The 26,490-nt window shown below is 46.5% G+C and overlaps 1 protein-coding gene across 2 annotated transcripts in view; it reads left to right on the plus strand.

The window, feature by feature from the left end:
- The window catches only part of PDE6B (phosphodiesterase 6B), a 653,633-nt gene that overhangs the window by 520,634 nt on the left and 106,509 nt on the right, over window positions 1–26,490 (plus strand). For both annotated transcript variants that reach the window (XM_069626382.1, XM_069626383.1), the window contains one exon: window positions 12,245–12,308. In XM_069626382.1, the coding sequence (XP_069482483.1) occupies window positions 12,245–12,308 (64 nt within the window). The remainder of the gene's footprint in view (window positions 1–12,244; window positions 12,309–26,490) is intronic.

Raw genomic sequence — 26,490 nt, forward strand, 5'->3', positions numbered from 1 at the left:
ACTCCCGGTATCTATTAGGGCTAATGCTGTTAACCTGTTCACAGACACCGGTTTGTGGGTTTTGAAGGGAGTTGAGGCACAAAAGTAGCTCTCAGTATTTTCTACCTCCTAATCTGTTTCCACCTTATCTTCCTGCCAGAGGTCTGTGGACATTCAACCTATTTCCATAGGTTCCTTTTTTTATTCTTCAGACGCACCCGTGCCTTAGGACCCTTTTCTCCACAGAAGAAACAACCGGGACAAAAGGAGGTGTCGGTCTTCCTTTGCCTTTCTCCTCTTTATGTGGACTACCCCTTCTGAATAAGAAGGTTTTATGGTCTCTTCTCTTCTTATCGGATCCCTGATGGTTGTCTTCCCCCCTACGTTTGTAGTTTTGATTAGAGGTCTACTTTCTTTTCTGCAATCCCCAGTCTTATATAGAGACTTCAACTGTCAGGCTGCCTCTGCATGAGCTTGTGCCACTTGGATCGCGACATCAAAGGTTGGCTTGCATTGTTTTAAAATAGCCCGTTGTAAAAAGGGCGCACCAATTAGTGAATTGCTCCAGAGCTAAGGCCTCTAACACCTCTCAAACAGTGTTCTTCCCCAGCCACTAAAAAAGTGTATTTTGTTCTCTGGCTCTTAACTCTAATGGGCTTTAATTCAGGTATGAATTGATTTCTGTGATCTTTTGTGGGCAGAGGTGTTCTGTTTGTCCAACTCTTTCTAATAAGGATATTTTTATTTCAGCAAAAGGTGTGACTCCTTGAGGACTGAGAGTCTGATATGATGCCATGATCCCACTTTTTCACTGGTAGGGCATTTCCAATTTAAGTGACACCCGCTCATGTCAATGAATTACTCATTGGAAATAAATGTACCAGCTCTGAACCAATCCTCCATTCTTATGATGCCTAATATAGCCAGATCACTCCGTATCCCAGCACTGAATGTGCTATGTAGACCGCCGCTCCTGTTAAGAATATGCCAATTGGCAGGGGGACCACTTGATTATATTTCTCATGGAGGCAGCGCAGTGCTGCAATAGATGTGTGAATCGGGTTGGTCTTGCTGCGTGGTGCAGAATGATTCCCCCATTGAGCCTACCTGGGGATAAAACAGCTCATATAAGGCTGGGCCAGATGTTGCTCAAATAAGGCTTTTCCATACCAGAGTTTAACATGGCTTGCCTTCACTATCTGATAGTAGAGATCAAAGTCTGGGGCAACCAGGCCGCCCTCCTCACGTGGGAGCATAGGGATCTCACAAGCCACTCTCTCCTGCACGCCAGCCTAGATGTATGTAAGGAGCATACAGCGCAACCTACCAAAGAATGAGTTAGGTAGTTTGATTGGGACAATAAAAAACATGTAGAGAAATTTAGGAAGGACTAACATCTTAATTACAGAGACATGTGCGTTGATGGATAACAGAAGTCTACTTCATCTCTCTAATTTGGTATCCACTGCATTGATAGTTGTCAAGTAGGTATCTGCAAACAGCTTACACGGGTGAGTGGATACCTGGATGCCCAGATATTTGACCCCATCAGGACACCATCTGAATCCCCATTCTGCCAGGTCCTTAGCCGTGGCAGGCGTGAGCGGGAAAAGTTTGGACTTTGCCCAATTTATCCTAAGTAAGGAGAAGTCACTGAACTGCACCCACAGCCCACACAATGTGGTCCTCTGCATACCGTGAGACAAAAACCCTTTGGTATAGAATCCAAGAACCCTATGAATGTGCTCCATTCGTGGGATGCAGACCAAGGGCTAAATAGCTAGTGCAAACACAGAAGCAGAAACAGAGGACAACCCTGCCTTCTGCTTCTGTGAAGTTGTAATGGAGGAGACAACACCGTTAATTTTCAGTTGGGCCATTGGCTTAGTATGCAGAAGCTTGATAAGAGAAAGCACATATGTGCCAATACTCATCCACTCCAAGACCGCAAAGAGTAATGGCCAGCAGGGGAACTCAAAAGACTTCTCAGCATGTAGCAGCGTTGCAACCGCCGTTACCCCGGGATTGATTAAGGAGAGAATCATAAAGAGCCTCCGAAGATTGGACTGGGTAGATCTCCCAGCTTTAAAGCCTGATTGATCTGGAAGTACAAGTTTGGATATCAAAGTGTGAAAACAAAATCTAAATATCGAGGCTGAGTACCCCAAAAGGAAATACACCGAACACGGGTTACAAAGGAACGTACAAAGAACTTTATTTTATACTGAACAGTTTTCCAAGAAAAGTAACAGATAGTTATCGTCCCTCGGTACAACATAACGAACTCCAGCGTGGTTCAGTGTGTTCAGTGAGAGACGCTGTACATTAGAATTCTTTGCTCTTTTATATCATTTGTGAACATGATGTCCAACCCTACTTCGGGTTACTATTCCTCTAATAAATTACCGACCTAGGGTTCATGCCGAGTTCGCATATCCACATGCAACTAGTTTGCCTTTAATACATACGTCAACAAGCCTACACGGCAACTGTGTATTTTGGGATTTCCCATAGAGGTCTTCTCAAACATTAATACAATGTAGTTAAACAAGTGTTCTTAGTTCAGTATTTGGATACATTGTTCTTAACATATGCTCGTGGATTAGTTTCATTGCACGAGTAATCCTTTACACACAGGTCTGCGAAGGACAAGGTCTCAGTTCACGACCCCAACAAGTGGCCTGCAGGCAAGTTACATATTAATTACACACAGAGGTCAAGACGGCCATGTTGTATTTCGGAATGACATCGTCCACCATTTTAACTCACAGGGTGACTTTACAGAGAGAACCTAAAATGGCGGATTGACCTAAAATGGCGGTTTAGATTGATTTTAAGGTCAGGACCTTGCAACACGGATTCCTTTGCAAGTGGTTTATAAACAGCTTGGCGTAGGCCAATATACACATATTCATTGCAATAGGAGGCACAATATAATTTCCCATTTGACAAAAGGAGCTAGCCTATTTGCCAACAACTTGGAAAGTACCCTCTATGACAAGACTGGAGGCGAGCATTATGCTTCAACTTCTTTAATTTACTGCTCCTCAGCAGTTTGTTTCAACAAACCAATAAAATCAACAACAAATACTGAAAAACTGTCTCAAAAGACACTTCTTGTTTTGAACTACAATCCCCATAGTCTCTGTAGTCCATCTCCTCCATGCTCAGCTATGACCATTTACTGTTCCTGAGCTCCTCCTCTTCTTTTACTGCTCTTCAAGCAGATAAGTCCTATTCTTGTTTATCTCTCTGTAGGAGGTTAATCATTAATAGCAGATAGCATGATATCGAAGACAGTTATGTATAGTTAATTTTGCAGACTGTGTCAGCGCGGCGTAGGAATATAAGCTGTAGGACATTTTACATACATTAAGAATTTATGGCATTTCGCCACGAGCGCGACAGCAAAGCAGTGCGCGTCGTCTTATAGCGTACGGGATAGTTCACTCACAGCCCGTTCGTGCGGCCGGACACCGCGGCGCGTACACCCCGTGCCGTATGTCCGGCACCTTAGGGGTGGCTGGGCCCTGCCGCGGGTGACTGCAGCGGCCCGAAGAGCTGCGCGGACTCAGAGGCTAGCAAGACCCCTCCTTCGCAGAGGAGCCAAAGCAGCGAAGATGCAAGGCACTCCGGCTCCCTCCTTTGCGGAGGCGGGGCCAGCCGTGGTGTGGAGCAGCGGCCCCTCCTATGGAAGGGAGGAGGATAATACGAAGCTCGCTTCCGCGTCGCATTGTTTCCTGCGACGCGGAGTGGAGCTCTCATAGCAAAGCCGGGCCCGGCGGTGATTTTCTGCATTAACTACTCAGGTAGACAGTTCAGGGTCACGCTAGACTCCGGAGATAAGGAGCGTTCGACTCCGAATGACAGGCTCACTTCAGGGCCCGTGTGCTTACTAACGGACAGCATTCAGGAAGTGCTGTAGCCTCGTGAGGCAAAACAGGCATAAGCCTGAGATTAAGCACAGTGCCCTCCACATTCAGAGGCACTCCAAGACAGAAGCCCATCCCAGGCACATATAAGAACAATAAGAACAAGATAGTCTGGTGCAGCCACTTAAAAAAAAAGAATATATATATATATATATATATAATTAAGATATGGAATAGAGAAGCTGGCAGGCAGATTTACAAGCTGGTGCATTTAAAAGTACCAGGAGCACATATATAGTGAAAGGGCGTGCTAAAACACCTTGACAGGTATAACAGGCACACAGCACCCTCCCAGAATGTCGGATTTCGAGTGGAGCAAAGAGGAGTAGTCCCTAGACCTTGCTGCCAGCTTCAAGGAGGTGCTGGGAAGCTCACTTATAGATGCAGTGGCTCAAGGGGTGAAACCCCTGCAAGACAAGCTGGAGTCCCTGGTGGCAATTCTCCACCAGCCCATAGACAGCACCATGCAGACAGAGCGCACGCCCAAAGAACCCTCAGAAGCAGGGTCAAAGGGGAGTACCAAGGACCCGAAAGAGGAAAGCCTCTTGCGACCCCCAGGGCCCATTGGAAGGGGCAAAGGAGAAAGCCCCGGAGGTCGTCAACGCCTTTGCAAAGCTCCGAGAAGCATATTTGCAGCGTCAGATAGTGCCGGACCTCACAACCCCCGCTTCAGGGGAAGAAGATGATGGAGAGGAGAACCCAGGCTCGGAAGAGGATCCGGAGAAAGGAGACCCTCCCTATCAGGATGAGGACGAGTTAAGAGAGGAGGAGGAAGTAAGACCCAGCGGAGGGAAGAGAATCTGCAAAGAAAAACACCTCGAGGAGGTGGAAGAGGATATGTTTGTTCTGGACAGCATCCGGAATCCAAGATCATCGGACTGGCAACCAACACCAAGGGTGGCCCAGTACATGACCAAGAGACTGAGAAAAGCACTGGACAAAGAAGTCCGACAGCGCCTTCGAGCAGAGTGTCCCAGACCGGACCTCCCGGGTGAGGTAGCCGAAACGCCAGAATTGGACCCCAAGATGCTCACTTTCGTATCGAAGTCCAGCAAGGACCCCCGTAAAGGTATCAATAGATCTTGGCAAAGCTGCCAGGAGAAGGTACTCGACCTAGCGGGTCCGCTAGCGAAAATCATGTACCTAGCAGAAAGTGCAAGAGATACGGGAGAAGAAGTTGACCCCGAGTCCCTAGCAGGTTGGGCTCAGAGAGCAGTATGCCGTCTAGGTAATGCAAACTGCGCCATCGCCTCGGAACGCCAGAGAGGCCTATTGCTGAAGATTGACGCAAAGCTCAGTGACCTGGCCTCATACGAGGCAGGAGAGTCAGCACAACGACTCCACTTCGGAGAAACTTTTGGCAAGGAGATGGGCCGCTTTGACGGCACCTACACATCACTGGAGAAAGCACAGGCTTCGATACGTAAGATCTTCCCAATCCGAGTTTTTGCCGGGACCAATCGCCACAGGGGTCGCTCGGCTGGTCGTAACCAGGGGAGAAGAAGTCCCCAGAATCTCAGAGCCCAAAACTAGGAGAACAGGCAGCAGGACTCCTTCTTCCCTACCAGAGGGCGATTCCAAAGAGGACGCAGAGGGAGAGGAGCCGGCCATGGTTAAGGATTCACACATGGTGCGAGCTTCTCTTTACCCTCCAGTAGGAGGGGGAACTTGTATGTTCTGGAGAAACTGGCGTGCGCTTTCCAACGATGCCTGCGTGTTGCAAACATTCCTAGGTCTCCACCTAGAATTCATAGAACCCCCCCGTGCAAGAGCGTAGGCCACACCAGCAGCGTCTAGGGCATGCAGAGCAGAGACTGTTAGACCACAAGCTATTTCAACTGGCGAAGAAGAACACCATAGAGAAGTGTCCGGGAGACCCCGGTTTTATAAGCAATATGTTCTTAGTGCACAGAAAGGAAAAAGTCCGACCCGTGATAAATCTAAATGAGCTGAACAGCTGGGTGGTTTACCCACATTTCAAGATGGAGGGCATCCACCAGCTCCGAGACTCGCTCAGAGAAAAAGATTGGCTGACGAGGCTGGATCTGAAGGATGCTTACCTGACGATCCCAGTAGCAGAGGAGTTCAGGACCTTCCTAGCTTTTCGTTGGAAAGGACAGCTTTGGCAATTCAAGACCATGCCTTTTGGACTTGCATCAGCTCCCTGGGCCTTCGCCAAGCTGATGAAAACAGTGGCAGCGGCAATAAGAGAGAAAGGGATAAGATTAATCATCTATCTAGACGATCTTCTGCTGTTAGCCGAAGACTGAGAGACCCTCAGCTATCAGACGAGATGGGTCCAGGACTTGCAAGCATCCCTAGGATTCCTAAAGAACGTAGAGAAGTCGGATACGAAACCGGCACAGAGGCTGGATTTCCTAGGCTTCGTACTGGATACCAGGACAGCGACGCTGGAGCTTCCAGTGCAAAAGATCCGCGACATTAAGAGAGAACTGAGAGGATGTCTACAAAGACAAGTAGTTTCTCTCAGGACTCTGGCGAGAATAGTGGGGCTTTTAGCAGCTTCCATTCAAGCCATATTTCGCGGACCCTTGGACTATCGAGTGCTGCAGAGACTAAAGATAAGACATCTGCAACAAGGCTTGAGGTATCATCAATCAGTACCTTTGGATCCAGAATCCAAGACAGAGCTGGAATGGTGGTCGAGAAATATGGACACCTGGAATGGGTGAGCCATTTTCGGAGACGTCCGGATTTAGTCATAGAATCCGACGCCAGCCGGCTGGGCTGGGGAGCAAGGTGCGGAGACCTTCAGACAGGAGGGAAATGGAGCGAGGAGGAACTTCATCTCCACATAAACTGCTTGGAGCTGCTAGCAGGATCATTTGCAATCAGAGCCTTCACGAAAGGGAGGATGAGATCGTGTGTCCTATTGAAGATGGACAACATATCAGCGGTACGATATATAAACCATCTAGGGGGCACCAAATCCTGAATGCTAGCCAAGTTAGCGAAAGATTTCTGGGACTTTTGCCTACAATCAGAGACATCAGTCACAGCGGAATACCTCCCAGGGACACTGAATGTAGTAGCGGACTGGAACTCGCGCTACCTCACGGACTCCAGCGATTGGAGACTGGATCCAGCAGTGTTCCAGAGGATGAACGAGAAATGGGGCCTGCTACACATAGATCTTTTTGCATCCCGGTTGAACGCCCAAACAGCAGTGTACTTCAGCTGGAGGTTGAACCCGGGAGCTCGAGGGACAGACGCGTTCCTTCAGGAATGGAGCGGAGGTCCACACTATGCTTTTCCCCTATTCATGACGCTGATCAGAGCGCTAGTGAAGTGTCAGAGGGAGAAAGCGGAGCTGCTGATGGTAGCACCACTATGGAAGTCACAAGTGTGGTTCCCAACGCTTATGGAGCTAGCAGTAGATCACCTGAGAATGCTCCCAGAGGGAGAAGACCTGCTCACGGACCCAGCTGGGTCATATCATCCTCTGAGAGTGAGGGAGACACTCCCACTCATCGCGTGCAGGATATCCGTAGATGCTGGGCGCTGCCAGGCATTTTGCAGCAGGCTGCTCAGCTCATCGCAGAATCCTGGTCTCCGTCTACGAGAAAGAGCTACGACGCTGCTTGGTCGAAGTGGTCTAGCTGGTGCAAGGGGAGAAGTGTTCATCCCATTTCTGCACCTGTAGTGATGATTCTGAATTTTCTAGCGCTGTTATTACAAGGCGGAAAACCATTTCGCACCATAGGAGTCTACAGATCTGCAATATCAGCCGGACATCTGCCGATAGAAGGAGTTCTGGCTGGAGAACATCCAGCAGTGGTTAGGCTAATTCGAGGAGCCAAATTTAAGGCGCCTCCAGAACCGTGATACAAGACGGTTTGGTACGTTCGAGACGTCTTTAAGCTTTTGGAGAGTTGGCCCGGGAATAGATATTTATCCCTGAAACAATTGTCAGGGAATTTGGCAATGCTTTTATGTCTAGTTTCGTGTAAACGAGTATCAGATGTGAGAGCGTTGGAAGTAGATAGGAGATCATTTGGGCCAGAGGGCGTAACGTTCACAATAGTGCAGAGGACTAACACGGGTACTTCTTCAGTACACTATCCATATTTTATGAGTACACCTAAATGGTGTGTAGCAAGCTGCATCAAAGAATATGAAAGCAGGAGAGCGGAACATAGGGCAGCGAACACCACGCAACTGCTTATAGCACGCAGAAGGCCTTTTCAGGGCATATCCACAGCTACTATTGCCAGATGGGTTAAAGAAATCATGCAGGCAGCAGGTATAGATGTGGGGAAGTATGGAGCACATTCAGTACGTGGAGCTATGGCATCTAAAGCCTTTAAGGCAGGAGTATCTCTTAGAGATATTATGCTAGCAGCAGATTGGACGAATGATCGAACATTTAAAGAGTTTTATTTCAAGCCGACCGAAAGTTTAGCGGTCACGGTGCTGGGAAGCTTTGAACAAGCATAATGCTCGCATCCAGTCTTGTCATAGACTAAAGATTACCCCAGCTAACTGCGCAGGGAGTATTAATTCTATTAAAGACTAGGAGGCGAGCATTAAATTCCCGCCCATGCTATGTGTTGCGTATGAAATATTGAATTTTGAATATGTTAAGAATGTTATAGTGCTGGCAATACATGGACACCACCCTGATTTTCTGTTTTGCAATATCCCTAGGGGAAGAGGAGAAGAATAATTGATGTAGAAGACTAGCAGTGGTAGTCGCCTGGAGTCGAGGAAGTTCAACACTCGGTTTGGAGTGGTACAAGTCTTCGCCCAGTTAGCAGGACTTTGTGTGGAATTTATCGAGTGACTTTTCAGAGCGAGTAAAAAAGAGGAGGAGCTCAGGGACAGGAAGTGGTCATAGCTGAGCATGGAGGAGATGGACTACAGAGACTATGGGGATTGTAGTTCAAAACAAGAAAAGTCTGTTGAGATAGTTTTTCAGTATTTGTTGTTGGTTTGTTGAAACTGCTGAGGAGTAGTAAATTAAAGAAGTTGAAGCATAATGCTCGCCTCCTAGTCTTTAATAGAATTAATAATCCCTGCGCAGTTAGCAGGGGTAATCTTTATTATTGTCTAAAGTCAGTAAGCGCAGGGGTCTGTATGATGCACATGGGCAACTATCCTTACCAGGTTTAGGGATTAGAGTTATTACTACTTCTCTAACTGATGGTAACAACATCCGCCTATGCAGGGCCCCTGGGTACATTTCTACTAAGAGGGGAGCTATAGATGGACCGAACTCCTTGTAATAATCAATTTTAATGCTGTCCAGGCCTGGGACTTTCCAGCTTTAGAGGTCACGGATCGTCTTCCCAACCTCCACTGCAGTGATAGGGGCAACGTAGACCAGCTAAAAATCACCTGCATTTTTCACAGTTGATGCCTATGTTACAATGTCATGCTGTTCGACGATATATCCTTACCTCTGAGAGCCGCTATTAAAAACTTCTCACCCATCAGCTGTTTTACAACTGACAATTAGAGTATGTAAATATCATTCAATAATACTTTCGAGGGAATAAATAGTGTGTATGCATATAAGAGAATTGCCCCATTATGCCCGACCCCATCGCTGGCAGTAGAGGGTTATTACTATGTACCCCGCCTCTTGATGTGCCAGGTGTACTGGCATTGCACCGAGCCCATGAAAATCATACGGAACACAATTCCTCTGTACTGTGTGTTCATTTGTCCTGAACTGAACATCTATTGTTGCAGGGAAAACCAACCCATAGAATAGCTCAGAGTGTGGCTCAATTTATTGAGCCAAGATTTCTGTATAACCTGGAAAAACCTACTGAAAGATGCCCGTGCTTCATGTATAGTATAATGGTTCTTTAATAAGGCCAGGGGGTGATTTCTAAGCGCGGCAATGGGATTCAAACCTGTGTTGCACTGCATTGTCTTACTTCCAAGACAAACGCGTTGCCCCCGAGCTACCATTCCTTCCCCCACGCTCTATCATGGCATTAAGGATCTCCCAGTAGTTATCCAAATGATACATAACTAATAAGTAACATATGTATCCCCTTGTGACGACTATAACACCTATGAAAATAAAACTTCGGCTCCAGAAGAGAAGGCAAAGGACTGGCCTAGCAAGGTGTAATGAAACCGTTTCTGACATAAAACCCAACTGTAGCCTTCAAACATTCTAGCAAACTAGGACCACCCTTAAGGACCTTCCCTCAGCAATAGAAGGTGTTATCATTATCCTATTGACTGTGGCTGGAAGGAGGATTGCCCAATATTCGAGGCAAGCACCTAGAACCTCATTATGAGTTGGAGAAATAAACTCTGTGGTGTGGAATTACCACGATATCCGAGGATGGTGGTATCATTTCCCAAATGGTGGGTATTAACTTGTTTCTATTATGTATTTTTGTATTTATTGAGTCGTGTAGAATTTTAAATTCGTTTTTATCAGTGCTAATGGTTTTTATGCCGAATAAAGCTTTGATGGTGTTGGCAATTACCATTGCCACCATCCCGACTGACCGAATGAGCACCTTAATAGGAGTCCACACATGTGTGGGAAAAGGGTTCGTGGTACCAAAAAACATTACTGTATGGTAATACCTCCAATTTTCAGCAGAATTAATGTTACTGTCAAAAGAATGAGAGGAATTACCGAAGAATAATAAAGCCCAACATTATGTGCAATAGCTGATCCGAAATAGCCTCATCACAGGAAAGAGATGCTCATCTTTAAAAGCAGAATCCATTAAAAATTAACTATTTCCTGCATTCATCCAAGGTAGAAGGAGGCAAATGCCATGCCTGGGCGATAAGGCAAACCCCAAATCTCAGAGATGAGGCCGTGCATGCCCAAAATCACAGTGGCAGAGCTCCAGGCATTGGCAAATGAGGTGTTAGGGCATTCAGAGGAAATGTTTGGTGGGCAAAGTCCCAAAACCACCTATCAAAGGAAAGCCAACTTCTGGAGGGAAATAAGCGACAAGGTGGTGGCAGTGGGCACAATGCCTCGCAACATGTACAACACTAAAAAGATGGATCGAGGGTGTGTGCCCATGTTGCTAAACATCACCAGGACACTGCTGCCACTGGTGGAGGCATGCAGCCACTAACCCTGCAGTCATGGCAGGAAAAGGCCAGCAGCATCCTCAGCATGGCTGGCATAGAAGGAATTGGAGCAGCAGAGGTTGGAGCAAGCAGCCAGGCTGAGCCTGGTGAATACATGGTTGCCCCCTGGGCAAAGTGAAATTCCAAACATATAATGTCACACACCCTCGACCACCTGCATGAGGTCGCCGTGTCCATGGTGACACGGCATCCCAATGGCATGGAGTGAGTCATGAGGGCCAAAGGTGGCTAAGAGGCAGACAGAGGAAGCAAAGAAGGTGCTACCAGCCATGTCCCTAAATAGCGGAACAGATTACAGAGCCCCCATTATCTGCAGCACCCTAGACAAAAAGGTAGCCAGAGCTCGCACAGGTCCAAGTAGAAAGCACTTCCTGTGCCCTGTTTTCTCTGAATTTGGATACTTGCTCGGGAGGTCCTGCCCTTGCCAATCCCTCAAATGAAAACACATAGTTTGATGCCAAAATAAGGGTGCACATTTCAAGTGGCCCCAGGTCTCCCTGGATTCCAGAGTGCGTTCTCAGGGCCACCGAAAAATAGCAAAAGATGGCTCTATAGTCTTAGACATGCCAGTATCACCTTATTCACAAGGCTGATATGCATGTTTGTAAAGGAGTAGGGATCAGTACAAAGGATGCGCTGGTCAGTCGCCCCACAGACATTAGTCTCGCGAGTGCACTCCATTTATATTCGTGTTTGGGGATAGGATGAGATAATACCTTTGCTGGCCCCCTTGAAGAAAATGAATGAAAGGATCAGAAACGATCCTCTAATGCATTGCTCACCCCTGTGCCTCTTCCAAAAAGATACAGGCAAATGCTTCTGTCTTCCTCACATTTTAAAGCACATTAAATTCGTGAAGTTGGGTTAAACTTTGAAATGTGGAGACATTCCCTTTGAGTTTCATAATTCCCCGAGGGGAGTGCGGGGGGGGGGGTGTGGGGGGTGGGCCAAGGGCTTCCGAATGATCACATCTACGATGAGTGCATAAGTAATGCATGGGATTTCCCCCAGCTAATGTGTCCTCGTCAAGGACTGAGCTTCTGGTCAAAGCCCTGCGTTCTATTCAAATAAATTAAAATAAAAGTGCACCTGCAATAAGCGTATATTGCAATAAATCACTAGTTCCTATCATATGTCTATTAATTGAGGATGTGTACTTTTAAATGTTTACAAAAGTGTTAACGATAATATTCATCGTGATGACCGTCTAAGGGTTGCTTTTTCTTTTCAAGGGCTATGATGATGACAGCGTGCGACTTGTCGGCTATCACAAAACCTTGGGAAGTCCAAAGTAAGGTCAGACATTTTGCATGCTTATGGCTTTTTTGCACAGTCTATTAGTAAGATTTGCAAGAATGGAATTATTAACTGCAGGAAAATACCACATTGCATGACCTTAATTACATCTTTTTTATACTGTATAGTATGCAGTTATATAAAGCTTTACTTATCATTAAAAGTGTCAACTATGCCAGAGGAATAATAGCAACACCTTTGCCTGCATTATAACATAGCATAACCAGCAACTTAACATGACATGGCTTATGGCCTAGTTAAGTATAATATAGCATAGCATGACAAACCTAAGAAAGAATAACATTTCAAAGCAGGGCGGGAGGTTGGGGGGCGGGGGGGACACAGCACAACCACATAGCAAAAACATACCAGGCAAACAATAATGTGACCCAAACCAAGAGCACTGCAAAGGCAGCATGTCTCAACTAAGATATTAGCGTGGGTGCTTGGAGGAGCGTTCAAAGGATAAGGGATTTATGGGATAAAGTATCCCCTACCGTACATTATAAGGATAGTGCAAGATCCAAGTAGGTCAATGACCAAACAGAGGAACGAGGCCTAAAGCCAAGTTTTTTATAAGGTTCCATAACTCTGAGGTGATTTGCAATATCCTTTTTACTTATGGTAGGGGGTATTTTATTCCTTATAATACATGAACATACACTGTCATCCCCTTTTACATCGGGCCTCTTAATGTAATGCAAGACGTCTTCTAAATGGTGATACCTATAATCATAGTAGAATCTGTTTGAGTTAAAAAAAAACAACTACAATGCAGCTTCTAATGTGGTACAGAAAAATAATGTAGGCAGTTTATAGCATTTAAACCATTTTTGTTTGGGGGCATGGCTGAGTAGCGAGCAGCGCAGATGTAGGCTCTGTGAGCTCTGTGCCGGCGGGGCCTGAATGGACCTCGTGGACGGTGTAAAACCATTTCTAATATCCGCAATGAGAGGGAGATGATGCAGAAAGACCGCCTGATCCTCCCTGTTCCTGCCGCACTGAGCTTAGGAGCATGATCTGCAGAGATTTTGTCCAGAGGACCTGCTCCGCGTTCTCCTTGAGGCACAGGCAAGATGGCCGCCTCCATCTGGTGCAGCCGTTGAAAGCGGATGAAACTGGCTCTGTGGTGCCTGCTGTGAGCGACCACTCTGTATTCAGAATCAGCATATGAGAGGCCACCCCAGAAAGCCGACCACGGAGGGGTCAGCCGGTCTCTGGAGAAACTAAGGTACACCGACCACATGATCCTTCCAACTGCTTTCTGTCACACTGATGGGGGACGTGCTCCCGTTGCTGCATCATTCCGGGCCAAATCCAGGCCTCAGCCCTTTGGAAGCGTAGGGACGGCAGGAGTTTTCAACCCTGAGGGGGAAGGCAGAAGCCAGGAGGAAGCACTGTTACGGTCTGTATAATTTGCTCCTTTTGAAGCACCAGTGAGCACTGCATGTGGTCACTGCAGCAACACTGGTTTCTAGCCGTGTGGAGAGTACTAGATAGTCGGCTTCTGTAGTTGCCTACGCAACCCTACAGCTGTGCTCCCGGCATGCTGATTCCCTTGGTCCCCGGGTGGAGGTGCCTTTGGCAGCTAGAGGAAGTTGAAATTAGAAATAGACAGATCTGCTCTGGAGGTTGGATGACATCCAAGTCTCACTGGTCTAAATCTGCAACATGGCTGCAAGCACATCTGAAGGGAAGGCTCCCCCAGCTGGCAACATTAATCAATTGTTAATGGTGAAAGATCTTCCCGCTATGAAATCTCTTCAGGTCAGTGCTCAGGTCCATGCAACCATTATCCCAGCTCAAGAGGTAGAACAGATGGATGTGCCAGCCATGAAGTCTGATATTAGAGATCTGTTCACATAGCTTAAAAAGGAGCTTAAGGTGGGCATACAGAGTAACGCAATTAAGTTGGTTCTCTCCATTGCCGACCTACAATCCCATTTAACAGTGGCCGAGTCGTGGCTGGTGGAAGTAGAAGGAAATGGGAGGAGAACAACAGGCATGGGAACATTCTATCCTGACGGACAGAGCAGAGGCCATAGAACAACAGCTGGAGGGGGTTAGACAAGAAGATTCTGAAAATCGATCTCTGCAAAATAATATCTGCATAAGAGGGACGCCGAAACAAATATTCGACCAGGACCTACCTGCCTACGTGGAAGGCCTATTCCGTACCTTGACTCCGGAACTGGAGGGCGGCAACATCATTTTTGATCAAACTCACATGGTGTACACTACTTACCAAAATAAGAATGACCTTCTGCCTGATGTCCTAACGCGTGTTCACTTTTACCACCAGATAGAGAAAATTATGTGGGAAGCCCGTAAACTGAAGGAGATACGATAAATAGAATCGGTGCTTCTGCTCTACCAGGATGTGTCACAGAACACACTATATAAACAACGGAAGCTAAATGTGGTTACAGCCTGGCTACAGTTTTGCTAAATCCCATATAAATGGGGGTATCCATGTAAGTTAATGTTTGAGATGGAAAGCAGGAGATATGCCATATCTAAAGAAGAGGGGATCTCGGCCTTGATGAAGGGCAAGAACACTGCAAATGTTTGCAACAATGATGATAGGGGCTGGGTGAGATGGTTACAGGGGGGATTTCAGGAGGACCGGAGGAGAGCTTGGGGGAAGGTAGCGGGGAAGTTAGGTTCATGGATGGGTTCCGGGGCTCACCCAAGGCTCCCCAAGCATGGGATTCACCTCATTGAGAAACTGACTGTTAGGTTACTCAGCTGCTTTCACAATGGTGTATTGGTTAATGTTAACTGTTGATTTTTGCAATTGTTTCTTGAATATCAATAATGCTCACTGTCTTGATGTGGGCTCACCGTGGATAGGGTTCGATATTATTGAGGGGGTGTTTCTCCCCCAAGAACAGGCGAAAGCGATCCTGGGACATGGTTTAATTCACTGACCTATGATTATCACTGAGGGTAGGTTTGTGGAACGTAAGAGGTCTGAATTCCCCTATGAAAACTAAGTTGATTCTGGAATTATTAAGGGCTCTGAGATGGGATATTGCTTGTTTACAGGAAACCCACGTACTCACCCAAGACAAACTACACATGCAAGTGTACTGGGGAGACCCCCAGCCAGCCCATAGAGTCAGGGTTTGCTCCGCAGTACTTTAAGACGAGATAGCTGCACCTTTGAGATGGATGGGGTTGCAGGTATATTACTCCAACAAAAATCAATAAGGACAGGGCTTGTGGGATGTTTTCCCCCACTAGTCCAGGCCCTGCAACATTACTGTGCATTGCTTGCATCAAAAACATCAGAAATGGCCGCCGAAAAGCATTCTGCTCACTAAAAATCACCCTGAAGTGTGCAGAAAAATCTGAAAAATAGGCCACCATCCACTTTTGCCCATGTCAGTGGTAACACAGGAGACCACTGCCAAAACCCATCATTTGGCTACCCACAGAGCAAATTAATGCAAAAGAAACACAGAGCTGTGTGGAAATCATTTTTTCTTGGTTGTCAAATTTGCAAAAATCATGGCTCACAAACCACCCAAAAGATCCAACCTCCTTGTTGGGTGCTGAACATCATTCTACTTCAAGAATCCACATAAATATAATGTCAGCAGAAGTATATGTTATTAGAACAAAATCCACCTTTGAAGATGGTTGCTGCAAAGAAATGTCAAAAATGGGTGCAATACCGTTACTCGCCTCTGTCAGACGCTGGCGATCTCTAAATCTGACAGGTGAAACTTGTGTCTCAAAAGCTAAATATGCCAAAGAAGGGACTTCCATCAAATGCAATATGGGGTGCCATACATTGATTTTCATGTTGAAAAAGGCTGGAATTGAAGATATGTTTGCTTATTTTAAAATGTGTAACTTTAATTTCCAGAAAAAAACAATGTCACAATTGACCATAAGGTAACCTGATTCAGCAAACTCCAAGAGGTTTCCCACACTGAGCTTCAAGCACATTCCACACCTTCTCCCTTAACAAAGGAATCTTTTCCCCTGTGCTCTGCTGAGTATCTGACAGGCAAGTGTGAAAGGAAATGGGAGGCGCACTCTGGCATGTTGCTCTGAGTGAAGACAAAGGACTCCCTTGAGCTGAACATGCTAATTCGGGTGTGACTGACACAAACTGCACCGGAAGACAAGCCCATGTGACTCTCTGACTCAGCCCAGCCTTGGAGGCGGGCCAGACTGGAAATGTGGATTTGAAATTGAAGAAACTGTATGTTTGAGAAAAAGACTTATAGCAAATTGTACTGAACTGATAGAAATATGGGATTTATAGGTTATTAAAATGAAAAAGTTTGCTCACAGTTTAAAACTAATCTGGAATCTGTGCAACATTCAGAGTCTGAACCACGAAAAAGTTCATATTCTAGCTATTGTGATTATGTTAGGAACATGAAAAATTACAGGAATATGCCCAGATGGTATGTGCATGTATGTTTAAAAAATTGTACAGATCCGAAAATGTGTAACCAACCAAAAGCGCGAAAAACTGTCATTTGTGAACCAAAACTCGTAGGAATATCAGACTTTGACAGAAGTGTACCTTAAGTAATCTGTAATGTAAATATGCATTATCAACAAGTTTGTGATATTGGAAATATGTTTTTTTGGGAAAAATAGATTTTCTGGGTAAGAACAAAGGGGAGGGATTTTTTCTGGACCCTAAACACTGTGTTACTCTGACACATGATGACACATCATGACACACTGTTCCTTTCTCAAATCAGGAGAGGGTAAATTCTCTGACCTATCAGATACTTAGAGTGTTGGGCATTGTATAATCAGCCTCCCCACCCCTTTGGAAGATGGATAAATAGGGACTGTTGAGGACCCAGAACAAACACACATTCACTCATCAACTGATCCACTGGCGAAGCACCCTGCAGGAAGATCCAGACTCCAGAACCTAGATCCAGACTCCAGATCCAGAGTCCAGACTCCAGAACTCTGAAGCAGAAAGGCCAATCCAAAAAGCTGAACCCTTCTCAGCTGGCTTTTAGAATCTTTTTGCAACCTGATTCTAACCCCAAACTTCCATGGGGCCTAACCTCACTGATCCAACAGCCTGGCTGAGCTGTTTTGCTGCTTCTGGCCAAGAACCCTTGCTAGAACCCAAGATCCAGATCAGTCCGGCAGAGCTGTAACACAGAACCTGTCAGATCCAGTCCAAGAGGCCGTGAAGACCAGAGTGCCTTGCTGAGAGCAGAACCAAGCACCTGAGACCTGTCCGGTGGCGAGCGAATCCCAGCCAAACCTTTGACCAGATCTTTGATGGGCCCATTCCATTCCAAAGTATTTAGTATAGAACTGTCCAGAGTCATCCCTAAGTTTAAAGTAATCCTATTCAATCCATTTCAACCTATCCAGAACTGCATTATATAATCTTGTGTCCATCCTGAATCCTTCTCATTATATAGTCTTGTGATAACTGTAGCGATAAATCATCCTTGCGCTAAATATATTTTCTGAAGAAAGTCAAGTGTCCTAGCTGACAGAAGTTGGAGCGGAGGCGCTGATGCTCTGGTGGCTGGCTGTTGGGTATCTTGCATCTTCATAGCCCCTTAGTATAAGCCTATCCTTGTTGGTAAATCTTCAAAAGCGCAATCCCATTTGTATGTTTCAAAGGAACCCAAAACGACATTCCAATTCCTTATAGTTTTTCCGTAATCGCATTTCTCGCGCGCGGAAAAGTTGCAGCGAATTTGCAATTGGCTCAATTTCACTCCGCGTAAAATAGCTATTTCTTGCATTCAACTTCTGAATTTCGTTTTCATTCTGCCAATCATTCAACAACCATCACTAGTGTCTACCTGAACCAATCCAAAGCAACTCTCACTAGTTCTGAATCTCATTTAGCGAACAAAAATCATTTTGAGCATTTTCCCATTCATTTCGAACCACAATTAAAAGCAATTGACCTGTTTAAAATCATTACTGTTTTCTCTACGTTTGCTGAGGGGGAATCAAGATTGAAACTGCAATTGTTGATTGTTATTCCTGAAACCTGTGTGCCCTCATTCCATCTCTTCATATTGCATATTGGGGGGAGTGAGGAACAGGGGGAAAGAGTGATCCCATTGTCCTTGATTGCAATTTCTTGAACCCATACAAAATATTCTGTGCTACATTATTCTTGTTGATATTGTATTGTTACCCATTGCTGATCATTGTTCATATTCATAAGTGTGATCTTCAGATATTATTCATATTCATAAAAGTGTAATCTATAAATTGTTCAATTCTTCAAATAAATCTTTTAACTTTGCAAAACAACCTTCTTCTTGGTTCAGTGAGACCGGGGGGATTCAAAGAGAGGGGCATTATATAAGGGTACATCATGCAGAATTAAAAGAACTTTTGACATAAAAATATATAAATAAGGGTTTCCATCGGGCATACCATACTAGGCATTGACTTAGTTGGAGTGCTGGGTTGAAACCGCTTACAGATTGGGGGCTCGTAGCGGGATTTCTGGATTAGGTCTACCACTTGTGCAGCTTAATACAGTGTGCTAACTGACAGGATACATAAATCCTGTTGGGCTACCACGCTGTGTTACACTGTAAAAGCACCCCTCAAAAGGGAACGCTCTAAGGAAACGGTCTGTTTTGCAAAAATAAAAAAAAAACTTCTGTAAATCCGGAAGGAAATCAATATTTCCAAAATGGCAACATTGGTAGACATTAAGATGGCTAGAGAACACCTTTTACATAAGTTATTTGTGAGAGGTGAATGAACTGAGCAGGATCAGAATGTCTGGTTGCAGGCAATCACACAACAGATCACGGCAACAGGGTTAGATATCTGGAGAGATCAGGGTACCTTACATGTGACCCTGAGTGAGCTATATATGGCCCCTAAGGCCAAGGATGAGCAAAATAAGATTGCCAAGATAGCGGCATATCTATATATATCTATGGGAGCCATACAGGATAAATATGCTGAAGGCCAAGATCTGGCAAGCAGGCAACTGATGGCATTAGAAAAGGCCCAATCCGATCTGGACTCTTCTGAGCAGAGGCTGCAGAGGAGACAGGAGTCAGAAAATGAAAGCAGGCAGTATATAGTTAAAATAAAAGAGGATATGGGTATCCTGCAACAGGAAAAGGCAGACCAGGAAACCAGAATTCTGGCCTTGCCGAAGGAGTACCAAGAAAGTGGGGACTCTCTAAAGCAGAGCCAGAAAAAGCTGGAGCAACAACTGGACTTCAACATGGCATGCGCAGAGCAGATAGTCACCCTGCAAAGCCACCTAGATAGAGAGAAGGCAGAGAGCAACAAATTAATTCTTAAAGACCTGGACACCCAGGCAGAGTTTGATGAAGAGCGCCAGAAAGGTGGTGCGCTTCAAAGACAGAGGGACGACCTGGCGGCACAGAGGCAGGCTCTTGCGCAGGAAAGGGACACCTTAGGCCAGGAAGTCTGTCACTTAAAAGGGAAACAGGAAGAAAATCACCTGACCCTCCGGGGACTGGGTGACCTCCAAAAAAGAGCATGATAGATTGTTAGAGCACACCAGGAGGGTGGAAGATGCTCTGGCAAGGAAGGAGCAGGCCAGTTTGGACAGGACTCAGGAGGTAACCCTCCTGCAGCAAAGACTGGCCCAGTACTCAAAGACAAACCAGGAAGCACAGAGAGAAAATGAGGCTCTCTGTCAGAACAATGATAGGCTCCACAGGCAGGTAGCCATGCAAGAGTGAATGATAGAGACTAGTAAGGCCTTGATTGAGGAACAGAAAGCTCAGGTTCTTGCATGGCAACAGGGAGCAGGGGCTGATAGAGATGAGGTTCGCTGGGAAAGGGAAACACCTGAGCATAACCTCAGCAACCCTAGTACCAGAGGCCTTCATCTCTCCCAGTCCCTGGACTCTGCCACCCCCATGTCCACTGGCGCACATGAGCCCAGGGCCACGGGGATGGCAGATTACTATCCAGTCAGAAGTATGGGGCTCATAGACCAGCACCTGCCAGGAATGGATGGGCGGGCATCTGGGTATGGGTACCCAAGCACTGTGACATTTAGTGGGGAACTCCATGAGGGTAGGCCCACTAAGGGCATCCTAAAAACCTCTGCCCAGCTAGGACAGTGAGGGGGATACCCATCACATCCTGGGAGCAAGGAGGAATCAGAAGACTCCTCTGAGCACCCCCAGACACAGGAGACTAGGTCCCCACATTCAGCCAGCCATTCTCAGGCTCGCAGAATCCGGGAGAACCTAGAAGACCAGACGGGCACCTCTGGGAGCAGTGCCTCTGAGTCAGAGGAGGATTGGACCAGGGTTACCCGAACCAAGAAAGCCAATAAGGCAAAAAGGGCCTTGCTTAAGGACCCTTAAAACAGATCAAGGCAATAAAGAGCATCATCACGCCTTATCATAAGAACGCTAAGTATTCTGTTTGGGAGCACTTACAGCTCTTTGAGCAGATTATGGAAACAAAACATTCAACCCCAGAACAATCCATCCTTCTTTCCCCACTTTCCTGAGCCCAGCCAACCTAATCCGGGAGAGGGGAGGCCAAGGGTGGAGGGGTACCCAAATCTTCCCAACCCAGGGTATTACCAGAGAAGGGATAGCTACCCTTCCTGGGATCAGTCCAGGGGAGAAATGAGAACCCCGTATCAGCCTGAGCGGGTTTCACAGCTAGAGCACCAGCTCCAAAACATGGCACAGGATCTGGGTCGCATGCTGAGGGCTCAACAGAACCCTCAGATGGGCATGCCGGCACAGAATGCCTCCAACTCTGCACCTGGTGGTCCAGAACAATGACGGGCCAGCACCCCGACAACCCACCGGTTTCGAGGGAGGAGGCACAAGGGGAAGGGGGGTGTAAAGCCTTGGAGGAAGCTTCCTTCCCCACTTGTGAAAAGCCCCTGGAAACCCAGGAACTGGAACCAAAAATTCCTGCCCCTGAAAGTCTGCCACCCAAGGAGCAGAGGGGGTGTAGGAGAAACAAAGAACCCAAACAGACCCATTTTGAGGAGGAGGTGCGAGTCTTCCAATTTGAAGGAGAGGGATCCTCAGAGGATCCTGGGAAAAGGATCTTCTCCTTCAGAGATGGGGGAACACCCCCCAAGGAAAAATGGGTCCCAAAGGATTCAAATCCAGACTGGGTAGATGTGGGGACTGAGCTAGCGCCACCCATCATCCAATCCCAGAACCAACAGCATAAAAATCCCCTGGTTCAAACCCATCTTGGTGACTGCCTCCAAAAAGGGGGGCAGCCCAGCACCAGAACCAGGGGAACTCAAAACGTCTCCCATCTCTAGTTGCCACCGTTTTCTTTCAGATTCCCTAGACTCCCCACAGAATTCTGCCCAAATCTCTTCTCTCTCAATGTCCAAAACCAGAAAATTAGCCCACCAGTTATCCAAAAAGGTACATTATCTGTGCCCCCTTGCGGAGAAGGAAGGAAATACTATGCCCCGGTTCAAGTCCAGGGGCAGGGTATAATTTTGGCACTGGTGGACACTGGATTCCAAGCTACCCTTCAGTCCAAAAAGGCCTTTGATAAACTGAATTCAGGAAGGGGGGAGAATTACCAAATTCCTCTTCCTCTCACCTCTCTTCCTGGACAACTTCAGAACTTTGACAGGAAGGAAATTCCCGTCGAGGGGACTGCGGATGTGGACATTCAAATTGGGCGACACAAGGTGAAGCACCCGGTCATAGTTGTGATTCCAGAGGGCACTCCTTGATTACTAGGGAATGACCTCCTGTGAAGGTTGTCACCCCTAATAGATTGCGTAAACAAGGTCTTCTGGGCCCAGACTAGCCGACCAATAAAGTTAAAACAGAGTGTCAACCATGTTAGTTTAAACGGCATATGCCACATGGTTGAACACAAATCTGACCAAGTAGAATTTCACTTTCAGAACAACCAAATCCCAGACGTGACAGTAATAGCAGTAGGACAACAAACTGGTGATGGGGGGTCCTCTCTATTTCTGAAAATCAACCTTCCTTCCAGTTTAAGGTGGCATTCCACACTGGAAGGAAACACTCTGAAATTATTTACCAATCCACAATCAGACATTCCCACTCCTATAGTCCAGAAAGATGAGAAATCAGCTCAGAGCCTGGCTGATATTCAGAAATAGGAGTGCAGTTGTTCATCCCTGTTCAGTTAAATGAAGGGAAGGACTCTGTTCTCGCCCGAGTGTGTGTGAACAACAGTAAGAGCTTCATCAGCGAAGCCATGTTCCGCCAACTCCCAAAAGATCCAGCCATTCCCACATTTAGACTTATAGACAAATGGGAAATGGATATGGAAACACCCAATTCCAAACATATCCTGCCAAGCAGGTGTATGCTCAAAATCTCCATAGGCAACAAGAGCATAGTCCATAATTGTTGGGTCGTGCGAGACGTCACTGCCACCTTTTACTTAGGCAGTGACATTCTCAATCGCTTTGCCATTAATTTGGACCTAATAAACTTCAAAGCTTGGTCCCGATTAGCGGATAATCCCATGGGCTTTGACGACCCAGATAAAGCATTTAGGTCAGCACAACTGCTGCCTTATGCAGTTGATTGGAGAGGAAGTCACCATCCCAGAAAGGACCCAGCAATTCTCCCTGGAAGTGAAAGTTCAAAGAGGTCAGAAATTGAAAAACCCTGATGCCTATATTCATCTAAATGCTTCTCTCCAACAGCAAGGGTTGGGGGTAAACCCAAGACCACTAGTCAATATAGAACATGACACCATTCCAATAGAGGGTGATAACAGCAACTTAAAGAGTATCACTCTAGCCGCAGGCACCATTATTGGAATGGCGGTTGATGACCGACATTATTCCATTGATTTAGGCAATGAACTGTTAGGACCAATCCCCAAGGACTGTTTTGACAGTGACAGTGATGACAACACGACACCAGACAGGATTTTTACCCGGCATGGGGGGAAATTCCTGGTGTACACTTCCTGCCCTTATGGTAAGGAAGATGTGACCTGTGACTTCAGAAGGGATGAGGTGATTTTCCAGGTCCATGAGGGCTGCCCTTCCCACCTGAAGCCGCCAGTCCAAATCAGCACTCTGACCAGGGACTTCTCCACCCAGCTGGAGGAGGCCGCTGAGATAGGAAAACCAGATGACTTTCCATGCTTCAGGCAGATGGTTGAAGAGAGAGGCAACCTAGCTGATGCCTGTGAGACTCTGGAGCAGAAGCAAAAGTTGAAACAAGTTTTCTTGGATTTTCAAGATCTCTTTGCGGTGGACTCATATGACTGTAGTCGCACCGACATCCACACAACAACAATTCCCACAGACCCTAGCATGACTCCAGTGTTTGTGAAGCAATATCGCTTGCCTCTCGTATCAATGGAGTCCCTTACTGAAATAATTAAGAACCTTGAGTCCCGTGGGATAATCCGTCCAGTCCACAGCACCTTCAATAATCTGGTACGGGGGATGTTGAAGCCAAACGGCCAGTGGAGACTCTGCGCCGACCTTAGGGAGCTCAAAAAACGGGTCCATACTTCCCGATGGCCTTTTCCCTACTTTGACTAAGGGCTGGCCCAGATCCAGGGTCACAGGTATTCACTGCAATAGACCTGACCAATGGACACTGGACTGTACCTGTCAGTAGGGAGGACCAATACAAGCTGGCCTTCACCTTTGGGGGACAGCAGTACACATGGACCCGGACTTCCTACGGATACATCAACTCCGGCAATGAGTTCAACATTTTCCTGCATAAGGCCATGCCCGACCTGGGTGAGAGGGGTAACCTGGCTTATGTAGATGATGTCCTCATCAAAAGCTCATCTGTGGAGGAACACATAGTGGAGATCCATTATGTTCTGACACAGTTGAGGGCTGCCGGAGCAAAACTTTCCTTTCAAAAGGCACAGTGTTGTAGAACCCGTGTAAATTTCTTGGGGCATGAGATTACTCCTCAGGGTCTCTGTCCCCGGGAAAAGAAAGTGGAAGCACTCCAGAAATTGAAAAACCCCACAACTCTGCGGGAACTAAGGCGCCTCCTTGGACTGACTAATTACAGTAGAAAGTTCATTGAAGGCTACGCAGAGATCACAAGACCCTTGATTCATCTTTTGAAGGGGGGGTCAAGTGGGAATGGGGTCCAGAACAAGCTGAGGCAGTATGACAACTCAAAAGAAGCCTCTCACAAGCGCCTTGCCTAGCTTACCCTGTCAGAAACAAGGCGTTCTTCTTGGAGACAGGGTTCTATAATACATGCTTGATGGCAGTATTATACCAAAAGCATGACAAGGTCAATAAAGTAATCTCCTATGCCAGTAAAACTTTATCCTCTGTGGAGGAAAAATTCAACGGTTGTGAGAAGACACTCCTAGCAACGGTGTGGGCATTGAAGAAGTACCACACGTTTATCCAGGGGGAACACATCATAGTGGAGACTCCACACCAGCCTATGCAATATCTCCAAAGTGACAGAATCCTGGCCGGAAATGTGAGTAATTCCCAAATTACTTCCTGGATTCTGTCAATGCAAGGCTTTCCTGTGGAGGTTAGATATGGCCATAACAAGAAGAGTCCCCTCGTGCAAGGTCTGGCTGACTTGCATGATTGTGCCAGAGAAAACTCTGTCTCGAGGACGAGAGTCTAAAAATCAAGGACAACATGGAGGCATACCTCAATTCCCCACACAAAGTCTTTGAAGAAGACAAGTGTGAGGGAATGCCCACTGTCTATGTGGATGGATACTCTTACCATGTTGACAAGCACGGGGAAAAAGAACTTAAGAACTTGCGGCCAGCGTAGGGAATGCATGGGTGAATGACACCCCAGAACCCTCCGCTGGGTATAAGATTGGTCCCCGAAGTAGTCAAGAGGCAGAGTTGATGGCTGTGCATCAAGCCATCCTCACTGCTGTCCAACTCCACAAACTGGTCATAATCACAGATTCGGATTATGTACGGAACGGGTTTGTGGAGCACCTGGTTAACTGAAAAACCAGAGGCATGTTATGTGCTAATAACCAACCCTTGAAACATGGAAAATTAATTCAAAACATTGATGAACTGGTCACCTTAAAGGGGGTGGCCATCTAATCGAAAAAGAATAAGGGTCATTCTAAAGTAGAGGGACCAGACAAAACTGGAAATGACTTAGCTGATCAGCTGGCCAAAACCGGATCCATCCAAGGGGATCTAATAGAGATCAAGTCCCTGTTGGGGGAAATCCAGGTCACCGCTATCACTAGGTCCCAGACAAATGCTCACAATGAACTCTCAACTGCACAATGGAGTAAGGACACCCCAGATGCTGATTTGATTACGGCTCAAAAAGGTGATCCAATAATCAGTAAGTTTTATCAACACATTGAGGACCCTGAGAACTTTCCCCTGACGGATACCGATTACATAGGGAAATTGGACCTCAGAGTGTTGATGAAATGTCCAAAAATGTTCCGAATCCAAGACGGTTTGTTGTTAAGGAAATCCCTAGCTGGCCATGATCAGTGGGTGGTCCCTACCTCATTCCAAAGCCTGATGTTAAGTCACACCCATGATGCGGCCACAGCCGGTCATAGGGGGTTTCATACAACACTTGAAATCTTAAGAGAGGTTGCATACTGGCCACACATGGGGCAGGACCTCAACCAATATTTGAAGGGGTGTCTTGTTGTGTGCACAATTTCAGCCAACATCCCTCACACACCGTGCGCCTCTCCAAAAGAGGGGGATGACACTGCCATGGTCAAATTTGTAAGTCGATTTTATCGGGCCCGTGATTCGCTCCTTTAGGGGAAACAAGTGCATGTTGACCGTGACATGCTTGTTTACTAAATGGGTGGAATGTCTCCCGGCCCCAAACTGCAAGGCAGAAACAGCAGCTGCCCTGATGATGAACCACATCTTTTCGCATTTTGGTCTACCCCAAAGGATCGAGTCAGACAGAGGTAGCCATTTCACCAGCGAAGTAATGACAAAGATGTGGGAGATACTTGGGGTCAAAAGGAAGCTACATATTGCTTACCGGCAAGCCTCTAGTGGTGCAGTAGAGAGATATAATAGAACAATTGTGAGCATATTAGAAAAGTTTGTGGCAGATTCTGGGCCAAGGTCGGATATTCGATTACCTCTTGTCCCAATCACCATCAGATCTACCCCTTCATCAGCAACTAAAATGTCACCATTTGAGCTGATGACTGGATGCAGGATGATGCTTCCCCAGCATCTGTTCTACAGGACCCAA

The sequence above is a fragment of the Ambystoma mexicanum genome, chromosome 6p, assembly GCF_040938575.1.
Source record: "Ambystoma mexicanum isolate Mex_15411 chromosome 6p, UKY_AmexF1_1, whole genome shotgun sequence".
Taxonomy (NCBI): Eukaryota; Metazoa; Chordata; class Amphibia; order Caudata; family Ambystomatidae; genus Ambystoma; species Ambystoma mexicanum.